The sequence below is a fragment of the Dermacentor variabilis genome, unplaced genomic scaffold (genome assembly GCF_050947875.1).
Source record: "Dermacentor variabilis isolate Ectoservices unplaced genomic scaffold, ASM5094787v1 scaffold_12, whole genome shotgun sequence".
In the NCBI taxonomy this organism is placed as follows: Eukaryota; Metazoa; Arthropoda; class Arachnida; order Ixodida; family Ixodidae; genus Dermacentor; species Dermacentor variabilis.
Window position 1 is genome coordinate 15,461,641 of NW_027460280.1, and position 12,810 is coordinate 15,474,450.

At 44.0% G+C, this 12,810-nt stretch overlaps 1 protein-coding gene across 10 annotated transcripts in view; it reads left to right on the forward strand.

Moving 5' to 3' along the window:
- The window catches only part of LOC142566104 (WW domain-containing adapter protein with coiled-coil-like), a 448,398-nt gene that overhangs the window by 40,396 nt on the left and 395,192 nt on the right, over nt 1-12,810 (forward strand). For 8 of the 10 annotated variants that reach the window (XM_075676876.1, XM_075676877.1, XM_075676884.1 and 5 more), the window contains exon 4: nt 9,501-9,584. The exons of the other annotated variants lie outside the window; for them this stretch is intronic. In XM_075676876.1, the coding sequence (XP_075532991.1) occupies nt 9,501-9,584 (84 nt within the window). The remainder of the gene's footprint in view (nt 1-9,500; nt 9,585-12,810) is intronic. 10 annotated transcript variants of the gene reach the window in all.

The window sequence follows — 12,810 nt, forward strand, 5'->3', positions numbered from 1 at the left end:
GCATCTACATAAGCCTCCACCCCCACGCTTCTTACTGGGTCGCTTTGCTTCTCTTGGCAGGAACCAGGGGCGTAGCCGGGGGAGGGGCGGGATTATGATGCTTCAGACCCCCCCTCCCCTGAAATATTTTCGTGCTGTCATGCGCCACGGACCAAAACAACCCCTGGCGCCGGAAATCATGCTGGATTTTGTCTAGAATGACCTTTTCACACTCGAAAAGACATTTCAGCGTGAACACTGTGAAATCGGGCTGGATTTCGCGGCAGTGCCCATGCACCGGGAGTTGCATACCGTAAAGCGAGCAGCCCCATCCGAACACAGTTTCAAGGCAGTTTGATGGCGAGCTAATGGCGAGCGAGCTCGTCTCGGCATCTCGCGGAGGCCGCGGAATCTACAGAGCGCATGGATTTCAATTCTGAAGCTTTATGGGTTGAAAGTTCCCTTAAACTTTTGATGCGAAAGGTGCATTGACATTTCCAGTCATGCTTTAGATTTTCAATTCCGGAACTTTGTGGGTTTAATGTTGTTATAAAAATTTGATGCCAAAGGTGCATTGACTTTTCTGAAGTCGTACATCCGACCATACAATGAGACAAGCCAAATCAACACACTATCAGACAAATTGACAAAACACGCAGTGAGGTCCAACCAGACGAAGCGTTGTGGTGGTTCATTTGTGCCGTCATGTAACAGAAAGGAATATCAACATTTTTTTTTCACTAGCGCCAAAGCATCCATGTCAGGACACTAAAGCCAGCAAAGGTAACTACGTTCTTATTTATTTTTCTACTTTGACTTTTATTCACGAGGACACATTGATCCTCTTCAATTTTTTTTTTTTTTGTTCTTGCTACCTGCGGGCTGCCGGAGCTAGCCAGAGCGCATGCGTTTTCCTCGTGTTGGCCCGACAACCGCGCAGCACACTTCGATGCGCGTTCGTTTTCTTCTGGCCGAGTGGATTTTCGCCTGGCAGGGTTTTGGGTGCTTTCTGGCTAGCAGACGAAAAAAAGAAACAATGCATTGTCGCTCACTGCCATCACTGTGGGGACTCGACGGATCGCAACCTCTCCGGAAAACTTTGCCTCGCCGGGGTAGGATACCGAGCAGTATGTGTATGGTTCTCTGTGGACCAAGCGTCTCACATTTTCTTCTATATTCTTCAGTAGCCACATTAGGTACCCAAAGTAGGCATTCGATTGTGGCCAACATGCTTTCCTTTGCGTTTTTTTCATTTCCGTGTCCCCGCCCCACAAAAGAAAAAAGACATTGTTACAGCACAGTAAATTTTCGCATGGTGAAAGCTCAATTTTGTTACTTGTTCTTTTGCGGAAAGTAATGGGCCACGAGATGGTTCAGCTGCTGGATACTTTTTATTATTGCGATAGCAATTATATGGACACTCCAGGAGCATTCCTGCCGTCGCCCTCATGTTCCGTCCAAGGGCGATAACATCGTGGCTGCGCGCCGCATGCTGTATGTGCGAGTGAAAGCGCAGGGGGGGGGGGGGGGGATGGGCATGGGTGAGCCAACGATGGTGGCTGTCTTGTTTGCGCAAGGGAGAAAAGCGGGGAGGAAGCGCGCCACCTCCTGTTACGCGCGATACATCAGGAGGAATGGAGGGAGGGAGTGCTGTGATCTGTGAATCTGTGGTTGTGCAACAGGTTTATTTGCCTTGTTTCACGCATTATGTACAGTGACTTTTTCTGAGGTACGTAGATTTATTGGAGACCTATACATATATTTAAATATCTTGTTGCTAGGTTTTGTGTATATGTGCAGTGAACTTTGTTTCCAGTGACTTTTTTTGCCCTTTATCAAGGTGTATTTTTGCATTTCTACATTCCATTGGATCTTTGCATTTCTAATGTACGAGGGCAAGTCAAATGAAAGTGGGCCAGCCCATCCTGCACAGTAATGGTTCGGCTCATTACGTGCGAAGCATGCGCGTAGCACAGAGGCATCTCTCGTTTACAAAAGTGACATACAGGTGTGAGGATAAAGGTTCTTTAAGGCTCTCATACACTGGGTTGAACATGGTTGCGCGACATAATGGACACTCCAAGAGTTAACAGCCTGGTTTTGTGGGGTTTTTGACAGCTGAAGATGTTTCCCAAAAAGAAATTAGTCGCCGTATGGCTGTTGTGTACGTTGAGCATTGCATTTCATTGGCCACTGTGAAGCATTAAAGGAAACGGTTCAAAGAAGGACGTGAAAGTTGCAAAGACGATCCAAGACCGTGCCAAAGCCACATTGCAATCACCCCCAACACAACTGCAAAGGCTGATTACACAAGAACAGAGGATAAGCATCTATGATTTGGAAGGGCGTGTGAACATCAGTCATGGTTCGGGTCACACCATAATTCATGAACATTTCGGTTATCGGCTCTTGTATGCGGAATGAATATCCCAGATTTTGAACTACCGCAGAAGACGGAGAGGTTCGGCGCTGCCTTGACTCATCTAATTCGGTATCACAATGAGGGTGACGACTTCTTGTCTGCAGTTGTGACCAGGGACGAATCATGGTGCTGCTACTACAAGTCTGAAACACAACGGCAAAGCTTGCAGTGGAAACATTTGAGTTTGTCACCCCAAGGAAAAGCAAAGGCTGTCATTTCGGCCGGAAAGGTGTTGTTGACTTCTTTTCGATCATCAGAGGGCCGTTATTGATCGAATTTGCTAAACCTGGAGAGACTATCAATTGTTTCCGATATTGTGAAACCTCGGATCGGCTGCGTGTCGCAATCAAGAACAGACGACGTGGAAAATTTAGGAATGGGGTCATATTGCTCCATGACCATGCCCGTGTTCACGTCGATGATGTGGTTAGCACGAAACTGGCAAAGTTCAAGTGTGAAACGCTGCAACATCCGGCATACAGCCCAAACCTGTTGCCTTGCGACTTCCATATTTTGGGGCAATTGAAAAAACAGCTCAAGGGAACCAAATTCGTGTCAGACAATGACGTGAAAGAGTCAGTTACAGACTTTTTAAAGCAACAACCCAAGGAGTTTTATGAGACGGGAATCACGCGGCTCGTTAGTTAGTGGGGCTAATGTCTAAATGCTCATGGAGACTACTTTTAAATAATGTACCCCATTTGTCATATACTCGCTTTGGCTCACTTTCATTTGACTCGCCCTCCTATATATTGCAGAACTCCGGCTTTTTATATGTGCTCTCTGTTGCGACTGTAGTTTCGGTGCAATTACTCACAATACACAACCGGTGAACTGATGAGTTCAATGGTGAGTTCAAACTGATAGTTGTAAAGTATGTGCAATATTTTCTTCACTTATTAAATAGACAGAAAACATGGAAACGTTATTTTCAGTTATTTCGGGCACAATTTTTTAGACATAAGAGTACATTCTTTTATGAAAAAATACATATTTTACCTTTCTTGACAGTGCATAGCGTTCAGGAATTCGTTTGCAGCATTTTTGGCAATGGCAATGCAGTTAATATTACTGTATTTAATCCCTCGACAAATTATATAAGGAGGAGGTCGAGCTGTAACGTGACAATCCCCCCCCCCCCCCCCCCCCCGAAAGAAATTTCTGGCTACGCCACTGGCAGGAGACCTCAGTGTAAGATGTGGTGGTCAAGCATAGGTAAGAAGCAACTTCTATAGAAGTGAGAGAAGGAAATGATATAATGCAGAATTTAAAAAAATCACCACACAAGCACTCCGTACAGATGGTTAACTAGCGAAGCTGAAACGTTTGACCCCGGTGTTTATCACTGGGTTGATCCTGACGGTTCATTAAATGACGGCTTCATAGACTGATGGATCCTTGTTATGCAGTTACTGCTTGCACTCGGCTGCACGAGCCTGTTCTTGTGCCTAGGCTGCAGCATCGGCACGGCATAGATGAGCTCGTTCCCAGTTTTGTTTGTGGCGTTGCTGATTGAAAGCTGCCTGCTGCTCAGGAGCACATATGACATGTGGGCTACCCATTTTGGAACTGGAAAGAAACTGCTGCGCGTGTGCTCGGCTGTGACAGAGCATAACAATGTCAATACTGGCACAGCTAATCCAACACCACCTAGATAGCACAAGGCCTTTTCAGTCTGATCCATGATGTCATGCTACCTGGCCTGACTGCCATAGAAGCGAATGGGAACAATCCCGAGTAGGCAACAGGGATATTGACATCACAGCTTTCATCACGCCAGCCTTGTCAATGAAAATTTCAGGCCAGGTAGTGTGATGTCATGGATCAGAGTTAACAGGCCTTGTGCTATCAAGGTTGTGTTTGGCTAATTGCGCGCCTCTCTTTCTTCTTTTTTTTTCTCGCATGCACATGGGCTAGCGCCGGAGTAGTTCTTGGTGTACAGATGACCGACAGACGTACAGATTGACGGACAGACGAATCGGCTAGCCATATACACCTTCACTGTTAAAAAAAAATTTTTTAAGAAAAAAAAAGTCCTCTTAAAACACATTTAAACCACAGTCCTCCCAATCATGAGTGCGGTGCTGGGACTGCTATGCCACCAAAAATGAATGAAGGGAGTGCTTAATCCGGAGCATTCAACCGCGGTCGCCAAGTGCAGATCGACTAGGGACAAAGGGGGGCAATGCACCTGCCTCCATAGTATTTAGGTGCAGTCCCCACATTTTTATCTTGCAACTCACACATGCGCATGTGTGTTGGGAAAATGCAGTGCATCTCTTGCGTGTTTGTGCTTTTGACAAAACGGAACAATGTGCCGGTGCTTGTCATACACACTGTTTTACGTTGCGCAAAGTGGCTGAACAGTGATTCTCTATGGTTGCTGTTATGCCCCTAGTTGGAACATAGTGGAAGCTGCAGAAAAAAGTGATTGCATTGAAAATGATAAATTTTAGGGTGCAACATAGTTATAAGAAGGCGTAAAAATTTCACTCACTTCACGTGGTTGAGAAGGTGCTCGATTAGTGATACTGTTGATCTAGTTGTTGCAAGAGTTGCCTTGTACATTTCTTTTGTGATTCTGCATTTTGATTTGCAGATAAAGTTCTAAGTAGATAATAAAGTCTACTTTTATCCAAGATGGTCGCTTAGCCTCTATTGTGAAGAAAGGTTCCTTGTGCTGTTCTTGTGATTGCATTGACCATGTGTCATGCAGGATGTTTTATTTTTGGTGGGTTTATTGTTGCTTATGCATGTGGCGTTTAGACAGTGTCATTCAAGTATGTTAGGACTTTGAAACTCAGTTTTCTGTTCATTTTTACACATAAACAGTGAACTGTTTACTTTAGGATAAAGCCACCATAAGCAGTTCAGTGCTTTGCATATAACCTCAATCATGCCAGTTTGCATAAAGCTGCCCCTTGCCAATCACAACCGCACAAGGCCGCACTTATCGAGCTTTTGTCCAAGTGATGCGTGCAGCTGGAGATCCGGTCGGGTGCATTGTGTGGTAGTAGCCACATTCTACAATTCATTGAACTGTTTAATCTGCAATAACAATTTCTGGTAAAGAATATTCTGGGCCAGGATTCAGAGGTGTAATAATTATATAAACTATGCAAGATAGCGAGACTAGTGACATGCACATGGTAGTTCTTGTCAAACTCTGATAGAAATTTCTTTGCCACTCATTCCCTACTGACAGCAGCAAAAGTAGCAATCTGTGAGACCTTCGAATGTAAATCTATAGAAATGGTGCCCACTGTGAGGGCATTACAGACACCTGTGCAGTTGTTTCCAATGGTGTGCTCTAGCACGATGGTTGCTACTTCAAGCTTAGTTGTGATGCCATAGGGTACCCGAAAGTAAATTGTAATATCAAATCAAATTTTGGGTGTCATGCAATAGACCACATTAGTAGGACAAGGATTCTTTTGCATTGCCAATACACCGTCACAAAAGAGCATCCTCTTGTCACTCTAGTCATCTGAAAGCTATTATTTCACAGCAGAGCTTTGCTCACATCTGTAGAGAAAAGGAGGGCAGAAACTGCTGCATGGTTAGAGATGTGAGCACGACCCATGTTGTATGGCATGCCTTTATTGACCACGGCTTTATTTGCTGTCTTTTATATACATAAGTGCAGTCTTTATTGCTCTCTTCAATATCAATGAAGGCTAGAATGTGAAAAACCTTTTAAAGGTGCCCACAAAATCTTGTGAATAAAAGCGTTCGCTACAGACATTGCTACAGAAAGTAGATGACATTGTAGGCCATCGTAGCCTCCTTGTGTGCAGTGGTGCTGCCAGCGGAAACTTATGTCCTTATAGCAGACTTGGCCTGAAGTTTTGTCACCAGTAAAAAAAAAAAAAAGAGGTGTGAAAGGACTCTGCTGAAATGCTTGTTTACCTACCTGTTGGTCCCTCTGCTGTGTCGCTGTCGATGATGAGGGAACAAATGACCTTCAATGCTTAGACCTTTAAAGTGGACACACAGCTGCTCTTTTATTGTGAAGCCATTTGCACCCATACAGTCGCCAACATTTTTGCAGCAGTAAGTGGCGAAGCATCCTTTTCTGCCTCTAGCCCTTGTGTAAGCAAGCCACATTCTCTCAGAATGTCGCCGGTGCAGCTGTCCTCCTTATGCCAACAGTTTAACAGTGTTGCAGAAATGAGGTGGTTTGCTTGTTTCCGAATGTATTTCCTCTAACTGCATATATATCTGGATATAAATCAAATGCTCACCCCCTTGCTGCCAGTGGCTGGCTGCTCCACGAGGGGTATTCTGTAAGAGTACCACCTAGTGGACTGTCCATTTTGGCTGTTGCTGATGTGCTGATTGGATGGAGACGTGTGAGCGAGGAGGAGACAAGCGGCCCCAGCCAATCAGTGGCAGTTGAAATGGACAGTCCACTACAGAATACCTCCCCAGACTTCTAGCTCCCTCAGTGGGAAATGCATTGACAACTGTAAACTCTGCCTCTGCAGCCTTTCCGATTGACGGAGGTGCAACGCAGCAGGTTGTACTTTGTGTGTTTTGATCCAGCAGCTGTGCCATGCGCATATCTCAGTAGCTTTGCTGTGGAGGCTTGGTAGGAATGGTTTTGAACAGGGGTAGTTATCATTGCTTACAGACATTTTTCAGTCAGATACAAGGTAGCTCAAGTATGCACGCAAACAGTGCAGCAAGGTTGGCTGTATATGCCTCCATCAAAACAAGTCTGGGTCCATTAAAAGTGATGCTAGTTTAACTGATCACACAGAGAAAAATGTTGTTTGTTGCAAATGGGTCGGTTTTAATAGGTATGCCTAACTGTTGAGTTTGTTTATTTAGTTTATCATTCACAAAAAGTGTTCCTAGCACACCAAAAACATATTTCGAGGTGGCACTGTGGGCATCCTGCTACTCATTGTTGCAATATTTTGACTTCATGGCCCAACTCAATGCAAACTAAGAAAGTTGTGTTAAATATTTTCTGTTCATTTTAGTATTCTTAAGTGTAAATAACTTCAATGTGTTTTTTTTATGCTTAAAGAATAAAAATTTTGAAAATTCTAAACACGGTTTGAATGAGAAAAGTTCTGAAACTTTGAGACACTTTTGTGCTTTCTTCATTTCACACAGAATCTTGAAAAGAATGCAAAAATATATAATGTTGCCTTTGCAACATTTGTGCAGAAGTTGTTGTTCCTCCTACAAGAAATACAAAAAAAATATACCGAGTTTTTCAAAGAGCTCATTTAAAAAAGAATAAAAAAAATTTGATGGAAGTTGCTATGTCAGGCAAAACATGGGTGCGATATCACGTTTCCTTATTTCTTTATTCACAAAGTATAATGGGGCCAAAGTGGCTGATGTTGAGCGTGCTGGCAGTAGTGCCCCGAGGACATGTTCCGGTTTTTAAACACGGTTGCCACAAAAAAAGGTTTACCTGGGTTCTTTATCGTGGCGAGAACAGGGAATGCATTTTTTACTTTGTTTCCTGGGGTGCCAATGCAAAAGAGAACTCATTACTACTTGTGGTGCTTGAAAAAATTCTGTGTTGCAGAAGTGTGCCTTATTGCATGTCTTCTGCAGTTATTAAGATGTAATCACCGTCAGCTGGCTAGCGGCAGTTCTCTCAACAGACAGCACATGTCTGCTTGACTGATTTTTCAAACTTCCATACATGCCATGACTGAATTTCTGGCACACACGGTACTGACTTCTCCTCTACTCGCTTCTGCTCAGAAAGCTCCTCAATGGCTGCAGCAGGCACACGAAGCAGGGCCACATTTAATTTGAGACTATTGAATAGAGGCAGTGCTTTCAGTCCTCAGGTTGTGCAGTGAAACTTGCTGCTTAATGAATCCGCCCACACTGTCACAGGTGTTCTTTCCATGTCCGGTAGTGGAAAATAGCCACCTTGCAGACGTGTACTTGGCACGGCACAACTCATACAGTTGGTACTTATGTTTAAAATGGCTTGCTGCACCATCACTGATGCAAGTGATGTGACAGCAGATCATGCTTCTTCATTCAACATTTTGTGCACTTTACCAAGGGCGTAGCAGGCGCGCACTGTTTCGTGATGCATGTTGTCACTTATGACAGCAAAGCTATGTGTCACTTTCCTTGTTGTGGTGGCACAGGTGAAGATGGATTTCTTTCTTGTGCCAGTGGTACGCTTGTGTTTCATTTGAGAGAAGGACAGTCCAGTTCTCCGCAAAAATAAAAATGCAGAACAATGCTTCCACGATGCTCACACTTTGCCTCATGAATAGCCGCAGCTTAAGTGCAATGTATGTATTCATGAGGAATCCATTTAATCACCCATTTGCCAATCTCTCACAAAAAGGGTTAGAAACAATGTCTTCTTCATTAAGTCACCACTTTCTCAAACAGTAAATGTCACCTCGTCCTCATCAACCATTCCCAGACTAGCCAAAGTGAGGCTTTCATTCCATGGACAGTGCTAGCATTCGCCCGCATACAACCTGTGCTTGGGGAACCACAAAGGCACGTGCCTTTAAAAGAGTTTTCCCTGCTGGTTGCATTCTCCAGTGTAGAGATGCAAAGTTTAGCATTATTGCAGTAAATGCAAACACAAACCTCTTCGTTAAATAGTGTTTCAGGGCTCCTTTAATGTTATCTCTCCGTTGGTTTTAAGCATGAAATGCTTTTAGCTCCTGTTGTTAGCGGCCTTCAAGAGACCTTGAGCCAAAGTCCAGAGCCGTTATCCAGGCACTCAAGATGAGAACGGGACGAGAATGGGGTTAGAACAAAACGAGAACATCTAGGCATCGTTGCAAGAGCAAAATGAGATCATTTGGGTCACTAGTCAAAACTCAAGAAAATGCAGTCTCTAGCCCCCAACTCCTTGTACAGGACCACATTACACACGCTAGTTATTGCCCAAACAAGTTACAAAAAAAAATATTGCTTCCTATTTCTTCCTAATGTTTGTTCACAACACCGCTCAAGCTGTAACTTCTTGTACATTTAAGTTTAAATTGTCATTTCCAAGAGCGATGCTCAAAAGGCAGATACAGTGCACTATATGCTTGATTGTCATCTTTTGGCACTGAGACAGGGTTGCCTGTGCTCTTTTCATCGCCAGTGGTGGGTTTTGCACAGTCTCCTTCAAGAGATGACGCCACGCTGTGTGACCAGGGCGGCAGCATCCGGTGTGCAGCGGATGGTTGTGAGTAATCGTCGTAATTACTCCAACCAATCTGCTTTTCCAGTAGCCATTTCATGTTTACAGCTACTCATGATTGCGGGAGAGCCAGCATTTCTTTAACTTTGGACACATAGAAAGCGGGCGTGCATTTGATTCAGGGGTTTGTTAGAATTTGGCAAAGACTGCATAACGAATTGGCAGTGTGTTTTCAAATTAATTTGATCCAGTTTGGCAGTACCAAGAGGGTGGAATTAACAAAAGTTGACTATAGTAGATGATGAGCTATTCCATTGTCTTACTGTGGTTGGGGCAGTAAAAAAAAATCTGTCGATCCCACACGTATGTGGGAATTGGTTTTAAGTGATGCTTTCTTTCATGTTTACTGAAATGTCTTCACTTGTCCTCCTTCACTACTACGTAGCTCATCACTACGTGCTCAATGCATGGTCTGGTGCCATTTTGTTCACTTCTTTCTACACACTCAGCTGCTTTTGTTGCGGACTTCACTTCTCTTTAGCTGTAGCTCATAACTCTGCTACAACCAGTGCACTGAAGGTCCTAGATCCGGCTCATCATTTAGGTATGCAACTAGCAACCGGTGCGCTCAGAACAAGCCCGATACGGAGTCTCTGCGTAGCAATCACTGCATTTACATACTTCCTGAAAGTCGGTTATGTCAGCACTTGTGCTATTTTACTATAAGTGACACAACACCTGCCACACTATTGTAACCAACCCTCAGTGAGAGAGGCCTTTTCCCTTCATGTGAGGCGGTTGTGTGAAGAAATGGGTGCACCACTCCTAGAACATCGCCTAATGCCTTAAGTGAATATTCTACTGCCGTGGCAGTGGCAGCTGCTTGAGTGTGACATGTCGCTTGTCATTGTAACAAAGTATGCCCCTGAGACACACATTCAAGTGCACTTTGTAGAACTTCAGGTGAAGTACTCTTGCCCGAAGTATTACACTGATGTGTCTAGGTCACATGCCAGTGTTGCTTTGCAGCACTGGGGCCATCTTTCCCTGAAACAGCCGTTTTGCACGCTGAAACGAGTGCAGTTAACCCCTTTGAGGGTTGATTTTTTTCGCCATATGCGACCGCCCAGGGTTGATTTTTTTTATTGCAGATTTCGATTCTTAGAGACTTATTTAAAAAAAAATTTACCGTAATTTTTCTCGGGTGACCGTAAAGTGTGAAAAAAAATCTGTTGCGTTGGTATATATGCACTCTTCATTCATGAATATCAAAAAAAAAAGGAAATAAACTTATCAGAATTAAAAATTTTATGCATATTTATGCACATAGTTCAAGGCTTTGACGCACACAAGAATATTTCGCAAGCCTCAAATGTTCCTGCTCTTGCACTAATACGTACGTCCATTGCGTAATCGAACTGCGTAGGTGCGCGCACTCAAGAAAACTGTTTGGTTGTGTGCCCAACACAAAAGAAACACGTGTGACAAACTTCTGCTAATCTTCATCTTATCGCCAACCAGCTAGGGCAATTAGTTTTCGCCAGTCTTAAAAAAAAAAAAGAAGAAAAGAAACAGAAACGCATGCACGGCGGCATCCTTCCTATGTGCACCCCTGTGAGCACTAAATGAGTGAGAAAGAGGCGATCGTCCTTTGAGCGATTAGGAACGAGATAGCCATCAGTTTCGCAAGCGCAAAAAGCCGAAACCGCCCGCAAAACAGTCCAAACGGCCGCGGGCGCGCCAATGCGCGAGCGGTAGTATATAGACGCAGGGAAACACTAGCGCTAAAACAAACCATGCAACGAAAACCGAGAGAGGTAGGCACGTGAAAAAATTCCCTGTATCCCCACATAGTGGCAGCACATGACAGAAAATAAAAAAATTAGGAAATTGGTGCGCTTTTTAAACATACAGACGGCACCGTAAATATATGGCATCGACCATTTTCGGACTTGCTCGCGGCGCCGTATATTTACGTCGTCAACTGTCAAAGGGTTAAACCTCGATATAATGAACTTCAATATAACAAAATTCTCGATGTAATGAAGTATTTTACTTTTCATAACTTATTGTCTATAGAACATCTATTTAGAACCTCAACATAACAAAGCGTGTTTTTATGCGATTTCAATATAATAAAATTTCACTGCCACCGCAGAGGATAACAACAGGCAGACAATAAATAGAAACTTCCACGGACGCAGATGGTCAAATGATTGAATGATTGAATTACGAGCAGCTGCTTGCAAACGCACCCCTCACTCTAATCATGCGCCGGGTGACAAGTGTGACAAGATCCTATCGTACACTGTGTGCTTTAGGTGCGAGTGAAAGTGTGCGACTATGAGACAAGAAAGATGGTGGCTTCACGAGTGCCACCTTCCCGCGCAAGCAAAGGGAAAGAGGGGGAGAGAAGTGAGCTTGGTGGCAACGCGACCAAGCCCACACAAGGGGGTGTGAGGGATAAGTTTGTGCACATCTAGATTTCTGGTGCGTGTATCAGCCGTGGCTGCGCATGGCTGTAAGCGTGGTTGGTGCATACGCAGCTGCGCACCCTGCTTTAGAGGTAATCTGCCGCATTTGTAAAGAGTGGGCGTGTCGAGAAGGCGTGGCATCATGGAAGCTTTCGTCCCACGCGTTTAGTACTGGAGATTGTCTCATCTAATTTAGGTGGTCCGTTGGAACGAGAGGCAGATGAAGCGTCTGCTGCCGATGCTTTTCATGATAGCGTCGTCCCAGTGCAGGCGACGCTATCAGTTGCAGGGGTGGAGTGGACCCAACAGTGTGGCTGGCTTCGATTAATTTGGACCGCCGATGTGAAGATATCGTCGACGTGGCATGAAACCGTATTATTCGTCGCCAACTCCCAAATTCAAGGAAATGAATTGTTTTCTCATTCATATCCCCTTCAGGCGCGAGTTAAAAAAACTGGTAAAAACATTATAATTCTTTTCAAAAAGGACTTTATTAAACACCCAGAAAAGAAAAAAAGTTTCCTACAATTGTTTTTTGTTTATACATGTACAAAAAACTCTTGTTGCGTGCACAATTGTGAACATCGCGCCTTAATAGCAGCCTTTCAGCTTTTGTCTAGGAGTAAGGCTTTACGGTTAGAAACTGCTTGTTTCGGGTAATAAAACATTTTTTGGAAATGAAACATTTTTTGGAAATAGTTGAGTGCTATGACACAGGATTTCAGATTTTGGTATGAAATTTGTAAAAGCAGTCGTTTACAGCCAACAAGCAAAGAAAGACTTCACACTTGCGGCAG